The sequence below is a fragment of the Marmota monax genome, unplaced genomic scaffold (genome assembly GCF_021218885.2).
Source record: "Marmota monax isolate L192 unplaced genomic scaffold, Marmota_monax_Labrador192_F-V1.1 WCK01_AAM20220418_F8-fsc00079, whole genome shotgun sequence".
In the NCBI taxonomy this organism is placed as follows: Eukaryota; Metazoa; Chordata; class Mammalia; order Rodentia; family Sciuridae; genus Marmota; species Marmota monax.
Window position 1 is genome coordinate 7,362,481 of NW_026694099.1, and position 18,435 is coordinate 7,380,915.

The 18,435-nt window shown below is 34.8% G+C and overlaps 1 protein-coding gene across 3 annotated transcripts in view; it reads right to left on the bottom strand.

Annotated features, from left to right (window-relative positions):
- Prkd1 (protein kinase D1) overlaps positions 1-18,435 on the bottom strand; it is a 326,804-nt gene that overhangs the window by 128,678 nt on the left and 179,691 nt on the right. For all 3 annotated transcript variants that reach the window (XM_058585839.1, XM_046465232.2, XM_058585840.1), the window contains one exon: positions 12,270-12,408. In XM_058585839.1, coding sequence (XP_058441822.1) covers positions 12,270-12,408 — 139 coding nt within the window. The remainder of the gene's footprint in view (positions 1-12,269; positions 12,409-18,435) is intronic.

An 18,435-nucleotide genomic window follows, 5' to 3' on the forward strand; every position in this document is an offset into this window, starting at 1 on the left:
AGAAACTGAAAGGCTAAAATTGCTTTATAACAAATCAAAACTGATTCAAAGTCCAATTTTTATGTTAAAATGTATATAGTAAAAGAGGTATTCTGTGTATTTATGTTGACTTTAAGGCTGCAGTCAGCACTTGGTGATAGACTATACGTGTCTTGGAAATATTTTAAAATGTGGAGGTATAAGTATATTCTGGTGTAGTATTGCTCTTTTCAAATACATCTTTCTATTTTATTCCTCCACACTGGCATAATGAATAGTGCTCTTGCTGTTTAAGACTTAAAACAGCTGCATTTCTAATTTTGGCAGATTATGAGGGATTTTTATATGGGTTGCATGTTAAAAGCAAATAAGTGACATGCCAACCAGCAGAATGAGAGTGCTGGGCAGATGGTGGCATGGCAGAGATACTAAGCTGAAGTGCTATGCACCACCAATCATGGGACATCAGAAAGGGATATTTGGCAGCTTTTCAAGTGAAGCTCAATCTTTTACCTCAAGCAAAAATAATGCATGTCCACGATGTCTTTAGACAGACACTTAGTAGATATTCTCCTACAGCCTGTGATGACTTTATTGCATAGATTTTGATAATATATATAATTTTAATTTTCCTTCCTTTCCTCCTGCAGGCCCTTCTGTCAAGTGTGTTTGTGTGTATGCATATATGTGTGTGTGTGTGTGCATGTGTCTCTGTCTGAGAAAAAAAAAGGCAGAAAAACTGAATGTGAAAACTAAGCATATGTTAGGATTTCTCCTCCTACCACTACTACTTTCCTACTGCAAGGTAATAAGTCAAAAAGAAAAAGGTATTCCAATATGTCCTCATAACCATCCACATAAAATGTCACATGAGGCAATTTTGATCAATATTAAGAATTATTATTAATCTTGAAAAATACATTCCTAAAATGGCATTCTGGATGCTACCATGTAAATTTTGCCCAAACCCAGTTAGATTATTTTCCTGAGAATCATCATTAGGGAATTTAAACAAACAAACAAACAAAGATTTGTTCTTCAAACACAGGTTTTTTTATATAATTCATATCAGCTTATGAAATGAGGATAAAGTTACATGACTGCATTTTAATAAATATTCTAGAATCTGCATGCTTAGCTAATGTTGTCTTTTCTAACTTAGGTAATATTCATTGTCTATCATTGACATTTTATTATATTCTATATTTTTGTAAACCAGCATAATTTATAATATACACTTTAGGAAAATGAGAGATAAAACAAAGAAACAAAACCATTCATAAAGTAAACTAATAGTCTATATACCATACCAGAATGCTGTTATACTCTTCGTCACCTAATTTTCCTTCTGTTCTAGGCAATATTCTAGATTTCTTTATATTTTCATCATGGTCAACCCTCAGTCTGAAGATGAGGAAACTTTGGCACAGAACATGAAATAGTTTCACCATTGCCATACAGCTAGTAAATGTTGGCGAGTGGGGGGTATTGGGAGGAAGCAGTTGAGAACTGAACTTGAAAAATTTGTTTCCTGAGCTGTGTATTTAACCACCAAGGTATAATCTGTGTAGTACATAATGTAAAAAGATAAAGAAATAGGAAATCCTGGAGACATTGAACATTGAACCAAATACAAAGAATTTGTATATTTAAATAAGGGCAGCATTGAGTTGTACCACTATTAAAACCACCCATAAATTCAAATTTGAGTGCCCAAGTCCAGAGCAAGAGCAAAAATTATATACCATAAGAGTAAAATTATTCATTAAAAAGAGTTATTTGGGGTACTAAAGTCTGAAAAACTTATTCTATATGGAAGTTACAAGGTAATGTAGTAGGAAATTTCTCCCATAAGATTTCTCCAACATATAATTTTGTGGCCAAGTTTTACAGGTGTCTCATTTATAGCATCACTCAATATGTCAGATCATATATCTTTTCAGTAAAAGCATTTCTGTAGGGCGTGTGTATTTGTGTAGGTTTATAAACAATGTAAATCAGATTTGTATTTTGGGGGGTAAAATTTCATTGATCTAGTTAATCTGTCCTGTAGAACATTTTTGATAGTGAAAATGGCTTCTATTAGCTTGAAATGTAGCTAGTATGGCTGAGGAACTGAATTTTACTTTGTTTAATCTTAATTACTTTGAATGTAAATAGCCAAATGTGGTTAGTGGTAGCCACAGTGCATAGTGTGGATCTGAGGAGTATCCGTACGGCATGTGTCTCAGCCTCAAGTCTCACCAAGCCTCAATTTCATGTCTTTTTAACAGATGGACAAAGTGAAAACCCAAACATTTTCTTTCTCCAATTTAGAGCACAAGAATTTTGTGTTGTCCAGTGAGTAGAAAGTTTTTAAGATTAAAACAACAACAACAACAAAAATAATCCTTGTCACTCCTTCACAGAACTGACCTAAGGAAATATCTTTTTACATGATAATATTGTTGACTAAAACATGTTCCTTATCATTGTGAGATTCTGTAACTCATCTATTTCAGTATTTCTAATATATTAAAATTTCATTTTTAACCTCAGTGTTTCATTTTGTTTTGCTTTTTTAAATTAAGCCCCAATTAATTCAGAGATTAACCTGATAAATAAGGAAGAATTAATAATGACTATGGAGCTCAGTGATAAAAGTATGTGATCAGCATGTATGAGGCCCTGAGTTCCATCCCCAGCACCTAGGAGGAAGAATTATATTTTACATGTGGTTTATAAAGCAATTCATATTTTTAAAAAGCATAAAAAACAGCTAATATTTTACTATCTTTTCTAGAAGATCTGTCAATAAGCAAAGTTCCTGTTGTATCACTGAGGACCTAACAGGGTAAGATTTTATGTACATAAGACCATAAATCTCTACCCTAGGAAGCTACACAGTGACCAGAGAAAAATCCCCCTGTTTGTGGTTTTCATTGCCCTTGTGTTTGGTTCCTGTTGATCTGGATGACAGTTAAGATACTATCCTCAATTAGCACAGTAACAGATGAAAAGAGAAGAAACTCTGATGAGAAGAGGAGAAACTTTGATTTCTGGCTGGATATCCCTTTGCCAGATGTGAAGAACAAGGCCTTAGGCTAATTCTGTGTGAACAGTGGAGCTTGATATGTTCACTGAAAACCTCGGTATGTACATGGACAGAGATCTATGGAGATTTAGACCCTGGTTTGGGTGCACATGACTCATCTTTTCCTATAGGTCTTGCCAGCTAAGCCTTAGGCAGAGACAGCTGTTCTGCCAGATGGATAAGGCTACAGAGCTCCAATGTGGGTAGGAGAGGGAGAAAGAGCTGAAGGAAAGTCCAGCCAGAACCTCAGGGGATCAGTCCTTGTTCCTCCAGATTCTGAAATGGCCACCTCTGAGGAGCACCAATGAAGCTATGGAACACAGAGGCCACCGTGAGGAAGAGACAATGACTAAGTTGATGAAGTCAAGAGAGTTAGCATTGAGGGGTACATCAAAAATGAGTGACTGCTGAAACACCATGCAAAGAAAACAAAAATACATAGGAAGAAAACAGCAATAGTTGGGAAAAACTGATGAAAAGAGAAATGAATTGAGTTCCATAGCAAATGGAATTACTTAGCCATGGCCATAGGAGTTAGGTAGGAAAATAATTGTTATTTTATGAATTAGGTCTCATTTTATGTGAGAAATGCTTCGAAAGAAACTGCAATGTTTTGAAAGCAAAATTGCTTTTCTACAAACAAGTCATTTCTAAAAAAAAAAATGCATGCATAAGATAAAAAATTCCATGAAAAGAAAAAAGGTTGTTTGATAATAATAATATTAATTTCACCGAGAGAGTAGGGCAAGGGGAGCCAATAATAAGTACTGAAATACAGATCCTATAGAAGAGCAGCATCTTTAGGATATCGTGTATAGAACACCAGCTTAGTCATATGTTTGCTGGTTTGTTCATATCATTAATTATTCATGCATTCAATCCATAGATAGATATTGATTGCATGTGATCCTAAAAATTTGGTTCTTATTTTAAGAAATGTGTAATCCAGTAGGGTGGCGATGGAATGAGAGGGTTTGAATGCCTCACTTCTCCGGGCACCTTGTAAAATGCTTTATATTTATCCTCATGAAAGATACAACTCAATCTTGGATTGGAGATACTTTTGATGATATTTTACAGATGATGGATCAAGACTCAGAAATGAGGTGATATACTGAGCATTATGCAATAAATAAATGGCAGCTCTGAGACTCAAACCAAAGCCTTAGACTGGAAATCAACTATTTATGAAACTGAACTTGTGTGGAGATATAGCATAACAAATATAATACATATTTCTCAGTTATTATATTTGAAGTACTTACAACAGTGCCTCACACATCATAAATGTTATGTCTTTACATCACCATCGAAATCATCATTATTATTTCTGAAAGGACAACATGAAGGAAGAAATAGTTTACTTTTACAAAATTAAAAAACCAGAGAAATATAATGCAGCATAAGGCAAGCATGCATATGATTTTCACATGAAATCAAAGTATTCCAACATATTTTCCCTGTATAGTTTTCCTTAGTCTGACCTAGAAAGAATGTTCCCTCTGCCTTGACACTTACGGGAGCTTACAGGAGAAAAGATGGAGAAGAAATGCACTATTTTGCCTGGAGAATCCACTCTGCAGAGACAAATAACCAAAAGATTATGAAAAGAAGGAGTACTCCAAGCCCTGTATTCAGAATGAAGTAGCAGCTGTGGAAAGGTGGGAGGTCAATGAAAACATTTGGCCTATGTGCTCCCTGTGTTCTCTTCTCCATGAAAATAGTTGAGTGTGGCACAAAGAAAAAAAGACTGGTTAACGTGAAAGGTAAGGATGGAAGGAGAATTAATATTAACAGTAAATAAAAGAAGTTGCCAAGGACACATGTGACATGAACCAGACAGAAGCAAAGAGCACAGAAGTCCCCTTATCTGTGGTTTTGTTTTCTGTATATTTTGTTACTCACAGTCCACTATGCTCCAAAAGTATTAAATGAAAATTTTCAGAAATAATCTATAAATATTAAATTGCATGCCATTCTTATTAGTATGATGAAAACTCATTCCATCCTGCTCTGTCCCACTTAGGACCTGAACCTCCCTCTATCCAGCATATCCATATTGTACATGCCATCTGTCTGTTAGTCCCTTAGTATCAGTATTGGCTATCAGGTCCACTGTCAGGGTACTGCAATTGGTGTGTTCAAGTCTCATGTAGTAGCTTAATGCTGTGTCACAATGCCTCCGACACTCAGCTCACTTTGTCTCATTATTTAGGCATTGTATCATCTCACGTCACAAAATGGAAAAGTACAGTACAATAAGATATTTTAAGGGAGAAACAACATTCACATAACTTTTATTAAAGTATATAGCTGTAATTATTCTATCATTGTTGTTCATCTTTTACTATGTCTAATTTATAAATCAAACTTTATACACACACACACACACACACACATATATATACACCTATGGTATGTATGTATGTGTGTGTGTGTGTGTGTGTGTGTGTATATATATATATATATATATATATACATATTTGTATGTATATGGAAAAACATAGCTTATATATGGATAGATAGAGCTTCAGGCATCCACTAGGGGTCTTACAATGTATCCCTTATGGAAAAGGGGGAACCACCAAGAAGACATATAATCTTACATTTAAATTTTCCATTGTTATGAATCTACACAGATAATTGTAACTAAAGTTTGACAGGAATTGGCAATGTTCAGACTGGAACATTTAGATGTGTAAAAATAACTACAAAGAAATATAAATTGAGAACTAAAGGACAAGTCTTTAACAACCTTAATAATTCAGTGTTCTAACATATTATTCTTGAGGTTTCCCCTTTCATTTATATTTCATAGAGAGATGAAACGTTGCCTAGCAATGCACTACATCTAAGAGAAATGGACAGAACCAAATGATGCCATATAAACCAACAATTTACACATTTTATAAAAGAAAGAAAGGCCTTGATAGAATGCTTTTATAATATATTCTTTAGTCTTATACTTTAGGTACTGCTACCAAGCAAGAGCAAAAATATGGTAACTAAGACACAATCTCTATTTTAATGAGACCTGTGAAATTATGATGGGACCCTGGCTTAGCAGTGGCATGATTTTATTTCATATTTTAGATTATAACTCTATGAACAAGAGCCTTCAGGGTTTTCCTAACCTGATTGCAGTTTGAGTAGAGGAATTAAATATTTATACCTTTATGAGAAACAGGAGGACAATGAATTTGTAATCAAAAATAATGTGAATGAATATTAAAGCTCATTGCTGTTGTTTGTTGTTCCAAATATCACCAATGGTGCTTGGAAACATAAATTGTCTTACTGAAGTAGAAATTCTTACAAACATGTCCTCAAGGATTTTTGTTCACCAGTTCAAGGTCAAAGGGCTAACTGCAACTGAAGTGGTGTGAAGAGTGACTGACACTTAGATTCAGGCTCTGGTACCACAAGACTCTGCAGGAGGTAAAAAGTTAAATTATATTCTACAGTTTTTCAGATATCTGACTTTTCTACTTCCCCACATCCTTGTGTAAGAAACAGTGTTATTTATTTAATATAAACTACTCTAAAATCTGGTTATTTTATAGGAAAAAAAGATTTATTTCTTCCTAATTCCTCCTTTACTGTGGCTCAAATCCTCTCTGTAAGAGGGAAGGGGCCTCTCTGTAGAGAGAGTGGACACATAGTTTCAGAAAACTTAATTCCTGGTCATGACCCAGAGGAATATCTCCAGTATGGACTGCTGAACCAAGACTTGACAGGTACTCAGAGGAGACAAAAAGTCCTGTGATACAGTGAATTTGAGAAGTGATCTTGGAAGGCATTCATTCATATTAGTATGCATCAAAGCCCTAAAGACTCCAACAGGTTAAACAACATTTAGCCTTATATTTCTCAAAGTTATCAGAGCAATCTTCCTTTTTGTGTTATGTTTACTAACCATGAACATCACTGGGAAAGGCTGCTTAGAATGTGAGGAGGAAAGCAATCACCGCAGCTAATATTTATTACACAGTTGCTATGTGTGGAAACACTCTGAAGTGCTTTATATGCATTCATTTATTTTAATGTTTGCAACAGCCTACAGTGTAGATGCAAGTGTTGTCTCCATTTCACAGATGAGGAAACTGGGACAGAATGATTAAATGTCTTGGAAAAGATAGAAATTCAAGAGTAGAGAAAGAATATGAACCCAGATGGTCTGGTGCTGGAAAACACACTCAATTACTATGCACATCACTTTACTTGCAGACAGAAAAAAAGAACCCATGTATTATTAGCATTGTATGATCCTATTATCCAGTATAAGCATCTTTTTTGATTAAAAGCACAAGCAAAAAAACCCCAAAGTCCAGAAGTTTTGCAAGTTGTACAATATCACAGAGGAAATCAGCAGCACTATATATTGCTTGGCACCCAAGAAATCAGTTCTTCAGCCACCTCCAGGATGTACCTCGACCATTTGGCAAACACATTGGACAATGTATAAGGCAAGACTTGGGCTGCAGGAAAGGAAAGATAACCACTCTCAGGTGACTATAGCTCTCCTCTTCATTTTTTTCTTTCTCTTTTAACCACCATATCTCAATGCTTATTATATCTCTTTAATTTTACCTCTAAAATATGGACCTCTCTACCTCGTTTTCAGCTCTTCTGCTGCTACCTGAGAATAGGCGCATTCCACCTGTGCCTGGGTGGCAGCGCTAGATTTCTAATGAGCCTTTTGACAGTAAGAAATGAATAACTGCAAGTTATAAGACAATATAATCTATTATAAATATATAATGAAAAACAACTAAGAAAAATACGGTGCTCTTTTTTGATTTATTCTGGTTTTTGTTTTTGTTGTTTTGTTTTTTAACCAGGAATGAAAGAAAGAAAGATACAATATTTAACTTTCAGGTTCTACGGTGGTGATTTTATTTGAGAAATCCTTGTCTATTTGCTATTTAAACACCTACAAGACACACACACATAATAATAATAATAATAATAATAATAATAATAACAGTTATTATTATTATTATTAGAGATAAAACCAAAAACAATTTAAAAAGTTGAATCATGTAAATATATTCATGTTATTCCTTTCCTTTGCTAAAGCTGAATTATCAGGCTTTGATAAGAGATCATCATGGGAAAGAATTCAGATAAATTCCATGAACTTTATTTTATAGTCCAGTACCATACACTTGAACTTGACTTTGGCTTTGGTAAAAGAGATTTCCATTTGCAGTGTTTTTCTTCTTCACAATATTGTGAATCCTTGGCAATAATGCTAATCCTTGGCTTAACAGACAAAGTGTGCTTGCCAGTAGTGGTGGGGAACTTTGATACACCTATTAGTTTTTTTTCTCCCTAACCCAATCCATCCATTTGTGAGTAATCTTTTCCTGGCTTACTGGGTCTAGATGTACTAGCTCACACAACCCATGGTTTTCAAAAACAATGGAAAAGAATGAAATAAGCAAATTAGGCAAGAACATCCAGGTCAGGTTTTCATTCCCAAGGCAGCTAACAAATGATGAAAGGGCTCAGCAGAATATGACGTGAGCAAGGAAAAATTCCTGATACTGTCTGAGAGGCACAGGTATTAACTTTCCTCGGTACTTTTGTTCCCAGATTTTCTCTCATTTTTATTGTAGCCCTATGTCAGAAGATGTTCCTGTTGTTGAAGCATTAGTTAAGTATAAAGAGAAACAGATTATGTTTATGTAAAAATCACAGAGTGAAATTAGATTTATGACAGGAAAAAGAAATTTGTGGTATGCAAAATTTAATAGTACAATTGCACTCTTCAAGAGGAAAAGTTCCTCAGTTTATTGTTAGGAAACAGTACCTAGCCAAAGGCAGCAGTGGGGATGCCTGGTGTTTTCTCCTCTGCTCCCCTCAAGCAGTGCAGTTTGTGGGGAGCTAATCCTTAACCACGCACATTCTCAGGTCACTCTTAGTACTCCATTCTTCAGGGACTGGGTCAAGAATGAAGCATAGGATCCAAGCTCCTTTACCCCACTGGCCTGAAGTATCTTAGTGTCATGTGTCTTGCCTCAAATTAGAACGCCCACTTCACAGATAACAATTTCTTGTCTGGGCCAAACAGATGCATAGCAAGGAGACTTAAACTATAGCTTACTTTTGAGGTCATAATGTAGAAATGATATCTTTACAACAAATATTTTTATAAAATTTTGTTCATGTGATAACTTTTAATCTGATAGCAGGCAGTCAAAAAAATGAACTCATACAAGTTCATTAAGATATTCTATCTATGATAACAAAAGAATGGGAAGGAGAAGAAGACTGCTAAGCAATGGTAAGGTCAGGTAAAAATTGGATCTGCTTGAGACAAGTAGGCAGGAGACTGTGTGTCTAACAGTTATGTGAGGCTCAGGAAAAGAAAAGGCAAATGTGGATGGTAAAGTAATTCATATTGCAGACAGATAGAGTGGACCTGCTAGAATATAAGAAGATACTATGATATAAGACGATATCATTGATGTTGCATGGAAGGGGTATAAGGCTTGCATAAAAGAGGCCACATGCTAATGGAGAGAAAAAGGAAAAGTAAAATACAGATTAAGAATATCAGAACTAGTGAATAAAACATAATGAAAAGGACAGGGAGCAAGTATATGAATTTGGTAGCAATGGGCAAGATAAACACGCTGAAATTAGAGAGGAGGGGGGGGCCCAAGTGAAAACTTTGGAACAGAAGCCTTGTTTTAGTTGAGGTCAAACATGGGACAAGATTGGCAGACAACAAAAAGATACCAGGAGTATACAGTAGACGTGCATTTTGTCCACACCAGGATGCATAAAGGGGAAAGGAAGATTCGGAGTCAGACATCAGCTGTTGCCATGGTCATAAATGGAAATAAGTCTTCAAGGAAATAGTCACCTCAATGAAATGTTATTAAGAGGCTGACATCATTAGGTAGATATCTTTGGATTAGAGAGAGGATGGTACAGAAAATAACCCAAATGGCACTGGGGAGTGAGAAGAGGTTCATTTCATTCAACTTTTCACCCAAGAACAGAGGAAAATAGAAGGCAAATTCTCCTGCATTGGAGGGAATGCAGTGTCATCTTCAGAGAGCCATTTTGCAAGCAAGACAGAAGACAGAAGGAAGAAATAGCAGGTGTTTGGTTATAAGCGATTCAAAACCTACACAAGTTAGGAAAAGAGAAAGAGGTCTGAGAAAGAAACAGTATTGTAATATGAAGGGCATGGGGAAAAAAGCTAAACATTAGAATGGGAGCTAAGCATTAGAATGGGAAGGGGTTAGGAGACCAGAGCTGCCAATAATGGTTACAGGTAAATACAAGAGACTTAAATCCACACACACATTTTATACATACATATGCATGTGTGTGTTTATATATATGACATAGAGAACCTACATATAAACAGATAAACACACACATGCATATATAACAACTGAATAATTGAAGGATTCAGCAGCATTGCAGGACTGAGATTATGTGGTTCAACACAGCTACTCTAAGTGATAACAAGAAATCAGGCCAGGGAGCCCTTGCTGAGCCTGGTGCTAGGAGAGCAGGTGAAAGGAAGGATTGCTCTTAAATGCCCTCTCAGCAATTGGCCAGAGAGAACGGAGAGATGGAGCGTAAGATGGCAAAAGCAGCAGAGTATAAACACAGTGAGGTGCTTAGTTTACAAAGATGGCAGAGGAAAAGCAGGACACTGTTCCTCCTGCAGTGTGGGAACACTCCAGGGCTGTGTCAGGTCACTGTGGAGAAGAGCAGGTCTGACTCACTCGTGTGGCAGCATGCAAGGCTGCCCTCCCCTACACAAACACCCCCACACAGGTTGCATTCAATCTGTCTGTTAGTAACATGAAGCATTTGATAATAAAGTAAAATGGGAAGAAAAATAAAGTAAAATGGAAAAGAAAAATAAATTTAGAAATATGATTTTTAAATTCTTCATGTATTTCTGGACATTGCCACAGGGAAAAAGCACTCATAAAACACATTACACTATTTGCAATGCAGCTTGTCTATGAGATTCATATGAATTATGGCAAGAATAGATCCAGTGCATGATTTTCCTGAATAATTTATTTCAGGCAGCCCCTAGTGTTCAGAAACAGGAAACATAGAAAACAGCATGTCTAGTCACTAATTTTGAGAGGCCAGGTGCAATAAGCAAATGTCAAAAGCACCAAAGAGAAAGAAATGCGAAAGCCCAGAACAGCAAGAAACTTCTTCAAAAAATTTAATTAAAAACTATCAAAGCTTTTGCTTTTTGGGTTTGTTGATTTAGTAAGTGGCAGCCCTATAAATAACAGGAAAATGCAAAAACATTTGTTTTAAAGGATACAAGTACACAATGAAAATGTGGCAATCCTGGGACCTCACACAATGAAAATGAAGAGAATCAACAGGGACGTAAACTGAACTGGACAGAATCAAAGCAAAATAAATAAAAACAGAGATACTCTAGAATGAGGATCAGTGCACCCAGTGCAGGCTCTGAACAACTGAAGAACTGGTGGAAATGAAGTCTAGAATCTTTTCTTTAGTCAAAGAGACAGCAAGCAACGAAGATCAGAGGAGACAGGAGCAATAATATGAGTTCCTCAATACTGACTCTATTTTTAACAAAATATGCAATAAAAATCTGACTATAGTCATCATCTTTGCACTGGCCATCACTGTAAGGATCCCTACTGCAGCTGTTCTTTGGTGCTTTTTTTGGTTTGTTTTAAGTTATATAAATCCATTTTCCAACTTCTGTATCAAAAGGCACAGACCAATTACCAACTTCTATATCCTTAAGAAGAACTCTAAATACAGATTGAGGGAAACAGCCATTTCTCGGGGTGAAATTAACCAGCATCACCTGTAAGACTCAACCTGACCTAACGCCTGCCCTTTGGTTTCTCCTTTGGTCTAGGCTTATCTCACAGCTACTGGACTTATGGCTTCTTAGTTATGTTGTTATTTCTTGGATATTGGGACCTTAGAGAGAGCAAGAAGTGAAGAGAAGAGATGGAGACAGTTTGGGTATGGACAAAGCCAATTCAAGGGAAATCTTTTACAGCTTTATCAAAATAATTTTGAAAGTTTATATAAAGTAAATGAAAGTAAATAGAGCCCCCAAAATCTCCCACTGGGGCCCAGCAGTTTGATATACTTTCTATGTTGCCTGAAAAACATGCCCAAGAATTCTTCACATACCAATTACTGATTTACAGACAGAGAACAGGCATCCTACCTGACAGGACCACTTCAATAAGATCACCTTCCTGGATGTCATTAGCTGTTTTCACCAGCTGAAGGATGTTTTCAGAGGTAGGGTCATGGCGAAAAAGTAGGATCTTATCGTACATTCCATAGAAACCACATTCAGGGAACTGAAAATAAAAATACCACAATAGTTGAAACATCAAAATCCTTGAAAATATTTTGTTGTAAAATAAAAACAAAATAAACAAGTGTCAGGGCACAAATACAGGCTAATTAGAATAGAGCATTTTAAAAATTCAGATGGCAGAGTTGATGGTGACAAGATTCCAAATTAGGAGAGAAGAAATCATAAGGACAATAATGACCAAGTGGTTTTCTAATTAAAGAGCAAGAAAACAGGAGAATATAAAACAAGATTCAAAGAATTTTCTCCAGTGAACTGGTTAACAAATATAATTGAGAAAAAGTGTGCATTTTATTTTTTTATTTTAATTTTTTTAGTTGTTGATAGACCTTTATTGATTTTTTTTTATTTATATGTGGTGCTGAGAATCAAACCCAGTGCCTCACACATGCTAGGCAAGTGTGCTACAGCTGAGCCCCAGCTCCAGCCCCAGAAGTGTATATTTTCATAGTCTGTAGCAGCCAATAGCATAAAAATGGGAGTCAGTTTATTAAAATTCTATTACACATAACTGTGGCAATTTATTTGAAAAAAAAATAGTGGTTGGTCTGTTTTGACATATCCAAGAATAAGAGATGACTCAATAAATCTAAATATGTGTGTGAGGGCAAAAGGGGTATCTAGACCTTTTGACTTAGGAGAGCAACTGAGAAGACAACCCCACTTCCCCTTCTGCTATTGCCCTTACCACATACCATTTAGTTTTCCTGCATTTTGCAAATTTAGTCTCATGAGCAGTGTGAGAGAGGGTCCATATACCCCCTCATGGAGTCTTTTCATTAAAACAAACAACAAAGACTAATTTGGAACTTGAAAAGGATTCTCTTCTTGCATATGACTCTCTCACACAATTTTTGAGAATCGTTACTTTTTATACACTGATGTTTGTAATTTGGTGGGAAAAGAGAAAATGGTCTTTCTTGATCCTGAAATTGGTGATAGGTCAGACACATCAATGTATGCAGATTTTCTCCTAGAGTCAGGGAGAAATATCCAGAATCTACTACCTTCTAAAGATAAATGCAATATATTGTAAATTCCTCCTTCTTTTTCTTATTCATAAAATTAGGGGCTACATTCATGTGAGCTACTTTGTATGAATTAAAAATAAATATATTCAAAACACTCCCTTGCTCTTAAGAGTCTGTGCTGATGACTAGGCTTAAAACTACTTTTGCATGTCTCTTAGCAAAGTTGACTTGCCTAAAATAAACACAACAGCTGAAATGATGTCACTCTTCCACTGTGCTAATTAAAAAAAAAAAAATTAGCTCACTTTTTCTCAAATGTCTCCAATAATATTAGTAGAGCACAAGGAAACAAAGAAAAACTAAAATGCCATTTCTTCAATCTTAAAAATGATAGATAATTCATCTTCTATTTTAAAATCAACTTTATTGAAGAAAAATTTACATGAAATAAAATGGACATAAGATTTGATGAACATTAATACCCATGAAACCAAAATGACAATCAAACCATGAAATATGTTCATCAACCCCAAAAGTTTTACTGTCATAGATTTTACCCAGGATGTTAAACCCCAAATACAGATCCACTTTCTTTCCTCACAGATTATTTTGCCTACTATAGATTCATGTAAGTCAACCCACAGTATACTCTACCTACTCTTTTCTGGCTGGTTTATTTTGCTCATTATAATAGTCTTGAGATTTATTCACACACACTGCACTGTATATCTGTCTCTTTTTATAACTTATTAGTATTATAGTAAATGGATCTAGCATAAGTATCCCATCACATACATATAAACATCTGGCTTCTCTCAAATTTCGGGCTTCTATAAATAAAAAATGTTATAGACATTTATATGCAAGTGTTTCAGTGGCCACAGGTTCTCATTTCTTTGTGTAAGTACCTAATAGCTGCAGATTAGTGCATATCTATGTTCATGCCAATACCACATTGCATCTATTATTATAGTTTTATGTTAAATTGAGAACTCATGTAGTGTAAATCTTCCAAATTTTTCTTTGAAGATTATTTTGGATATATATGTGCTCTGAGTTTCTTTATACATTTTATAAACATTTTGAACTTTCTAATAAAAAAAGACCTACTGTGATTTTTTTTCCAATGATGCATTGATCCATAGGTGAATTTTGAAATATCTGTATTTTAACAATATATAAAGATATACCTGTCTAATTATTAGGTCTGCTTTAATCACACTTGTGTTATGTTGTTTTTGGTATTTTCTAGTTTGACATATTTGTTAATTTATCTCTAAATATTTAATATTTCAACTATTGTAAATGGTGTTAAGGTATAACTAATACAATAAATTCTTTTTAGTTTGTAATTCTGCGAGTTTTGAAAAACATGTTACAACCATATGCCATGTATATGTGTGTGTATTATATTGTATAATATGTATATTATACATACTATAATCAAAATATAGAACAGTTCCACCACTAAAAAATTTTCACTGTGTCCTGGGAAAGGGGTCAACCACTCACATGGCAAACTTTTCCCTAGCTCCTGGCAACCTTTTTCTGTATGCATATTTCAGCATTTACAAGGGTATCAGGTAAGCATGATCATATAATTCATAAATTTGACTCTGCCTTTTTTTTCACTTAGCCTAATACGTTTGAGAAATGTCAATGTCACTGTAAGTTACCATCAGCCCATTTAGTTTTATTGCTGAGAGTTTCATTGGATGAATTTTCAACAGTATTTGTATCCATTTATCAACTGAGGGATATTTGAATTAGTTCCAGTTTTTTGACTATTACAAATAAAGCTTCTACAGATGTCCATATAGAGGTTTTTGTGTGAACATAGGTTTTTATTTTTCTGGGGTGTGTATGGCAGGCATCTGGATATATTTAAAAGACATTGTCATGCCATGTTCAAATGACCATTCCATTTTGCATTCCACTGGAAACATATGAGGGTTCCAGTTCTGCATCATTGACAGCACTTACTAATATCAATTGTTGCTGCTTGATAAATTTTAATAGAAATATATTGATATCGCAAGGTTTTAATTTTCATTTCTCTAATGACTAATGATGTACAGTATCTTTTTATTTACTTACTTGCCACACACACATGCACACACAGTGTCTGATCAACTCTTGTCCATCTTCTAAATTGAGCAATTTGCTTTCTTATTGAATTTCTGGAGCTCTTTAAATATTCTGGATGTTCACAGACCATTTCTTCGAGTTCATGGCTTATCTTTTCATTTCCTTAAGTTTTTTTTTTTAAGTTCTTAATTTACATGAAATCCAATCCACCAAGTGTTTCTAACAAATCTTTGCATCCTAAGGTAACACAGATTTTCTCTTGTGTTATATTCTATAAATGTTATTGGTTTGGGTTTTATGTTTAGGTCTTTAACCCACTTTGAGTACTTTTTAAAACTTTATTTATTTATTATTTGTTCTACTTAGTTGTACATGATAGTAGAAAGCATTTCAATTCATCATACACAAATGGAGCACCATATTTCAATTCTCTGGTTGTATAGATGTACCATTAATGCAATCATACATGTACTAGGGTAATGATGTCCATCTCTTTCTATCCTCTTTCCTACACCCATCTCCCCTCCCTTCTCCTCCCTCCACTTTGAGGTACTTTTAGAATAGGGTAAAAATATGAATTAAACTTCATTTTCTTTTGGTATATTTTGGAAGACTGGATAGATTTGATGTTGTTTATTCCTTAAACATTTGGTAGAATTCTGTAGGAAAGCAATCTGGCCCTGATTTTTTTTCTTATATAAAAGGTTGAAACTTTCATAGTCAATATCCTTAATGGATAGTTCTATAAAAACCTCAATTTCTTCTGAAAGTAAGCTTGTCAGTGTGTTTCTTTTAAGCAACAACTTCTTTCATCTAATTTGTCAATTAGAGGTATAATACTCTCATTATCCTTTTATTGCCTGTAAATCTTATAATGATTTTTTAAAAAATTAGCATACTTATTTGTAATTTGTTGTGCTATAATGTGATTTGTCTGCCAAAGGTTTATGTATTGGAGACTTGATCTTCAGTATGGCAGTGGTAAGGTAGTGTGAACTTTAAAAGATGGGGACTTAGGTCACAGGGAGAGCTGCTGTCAGAAGGAATTTTAAGTTCTTACATGACAGTAAGTTCTGGAAAGAGTAAGCCAAACTCTCAATTCTCTCACTTCCTGTTTTCAGACATGATATGGTGACTTTCACATGTGCTCCTACAGTGCAATCTGCTATGAGGTAATAGAGTCAAGGGGGAGGTTTGCCCATGTTGTTGCTATGCTACTCAGATTTCAAGCCTCCAAAACTGTAAATTACATAAACCTATTTTCTTTATCAAGTTACCAGCCTCAAGTATTTCATTATGGCAGTAAAAAAATGGACGAATGCAGTGTCTTCTCTCTTTATTGCTTAGTCGGTCTGAAAGAAATTTGTCAAGGTTTTCCCAATGAACCAATTATTGGTTGCCTCAATTTTCTTATTTTTCTGTTCTCAATTACATAGATTCCCATCCCACCTCATTGTTATTTCCTTTCTTTAGCTTGGGTTTGGTTCAATTTGTTCTTTTCTTCCTAGGTTCTTATGGTAGAAGCTTGTATTATGACTTGAGATATTTGAAATTTCTTTTCTAAGTTGACCATTTAATGCAATAAATTTCCCCCTAAGTATTCCACAAATATTGATAAATCTATGTTTTTATTTACATCCAACTCAAAATATTTTCTCTTATATCGTATAAAAATACAACTCAAAATGGATTCAAGAATTAATTTTAAGACCTGAAACTAAAAATCATTGCCCAGAAAATGACTGCAAAATAAGGGAAGCACAAATGGAAAGGCATCAAACTAAAAAAACGTTGCACAGCAAAAGAAACGATCAACAGAGTAAAGACAAAATTTATGAAATAAGGAAAAAAATATTTGCAAACTACACATCTGGCAAGAGATTGTGTATAAGAAACTCTAACAACTGAATAGAAAGAAAACAAATTTATTTGTTTTCTATGTCCTATTTAAAAATGGACAAATGATCTGAATTGACATTTCTCAAAAGACATACAAATGGCCAACAGATACATGAATAAAATGTTCCATATCACTAATCATAAAGGAAATGAAAATCAAAACCACTTTGTGATACCACCTCAGCCGTATCAGAATGTCATTAGAAAAAGATACCAAGTGTTAATGAGGAAGGGAAGAATAGGGAACATTGCCCTGTTTACTAATGGCAATGTAAATTAGTATGGCTACCATGGAAAACAGTATAGAGGTTCCACAAAACATGAAAAGCAGAACTATTATGATCCAGCAATTCCATTACGGTGTATACATTTGTAAAAGTTGAAATAACGCTCTCAAAGAAATGTGTGCACCTCAGGTTCCTTTTAGAATTATGCACAATAGCCAAGATATGGAATCAAATGAAGTATTCATGAACAGATAAGTGGATAAAGAACCTGTGACATTATGTACACAACAGAGCACTCTTCATGTTTAAAGTGAAATAGACCAAGTTACACTATATACCCATGTGAATTTGCCACAGTGAATTACACCTTCATGTATATCTACAAAACACCAATTAAAAACAAAACAATAAATAAATAGAAGGAAGACCCGTAGAGTAGAGGAAGGGGAACAGAAGAAGAAGAAAGTGAGAGAACGAGAAAATCCTAGGAACTGAAATGGAGCAAATGATATTCCCTGCATGTATGAGCATGTTAAAATGAATTCCACTATTATGTTTAACTACAATGCAGTGAGAAAAACATTTGAAAAGAAATAAATCTTGTCCTTTGAAATAACAGGATGAACCTGAAGGAAATGATGTTCAGTGATGTGGAACATTTTATTCATGTATCTGTTGGCCATTTTGTATTTGCCATGTCCTTAATAATTTTCTGTTAGTTCTAGACTCTTTCTGAGCCAGGCACAGAAAGCCAAATAACATGTGACCTCACTTGTGTGTAGAATCTAAAAGGTTGAACTCAGGGAAGCAGAGAGTAAACCAGGA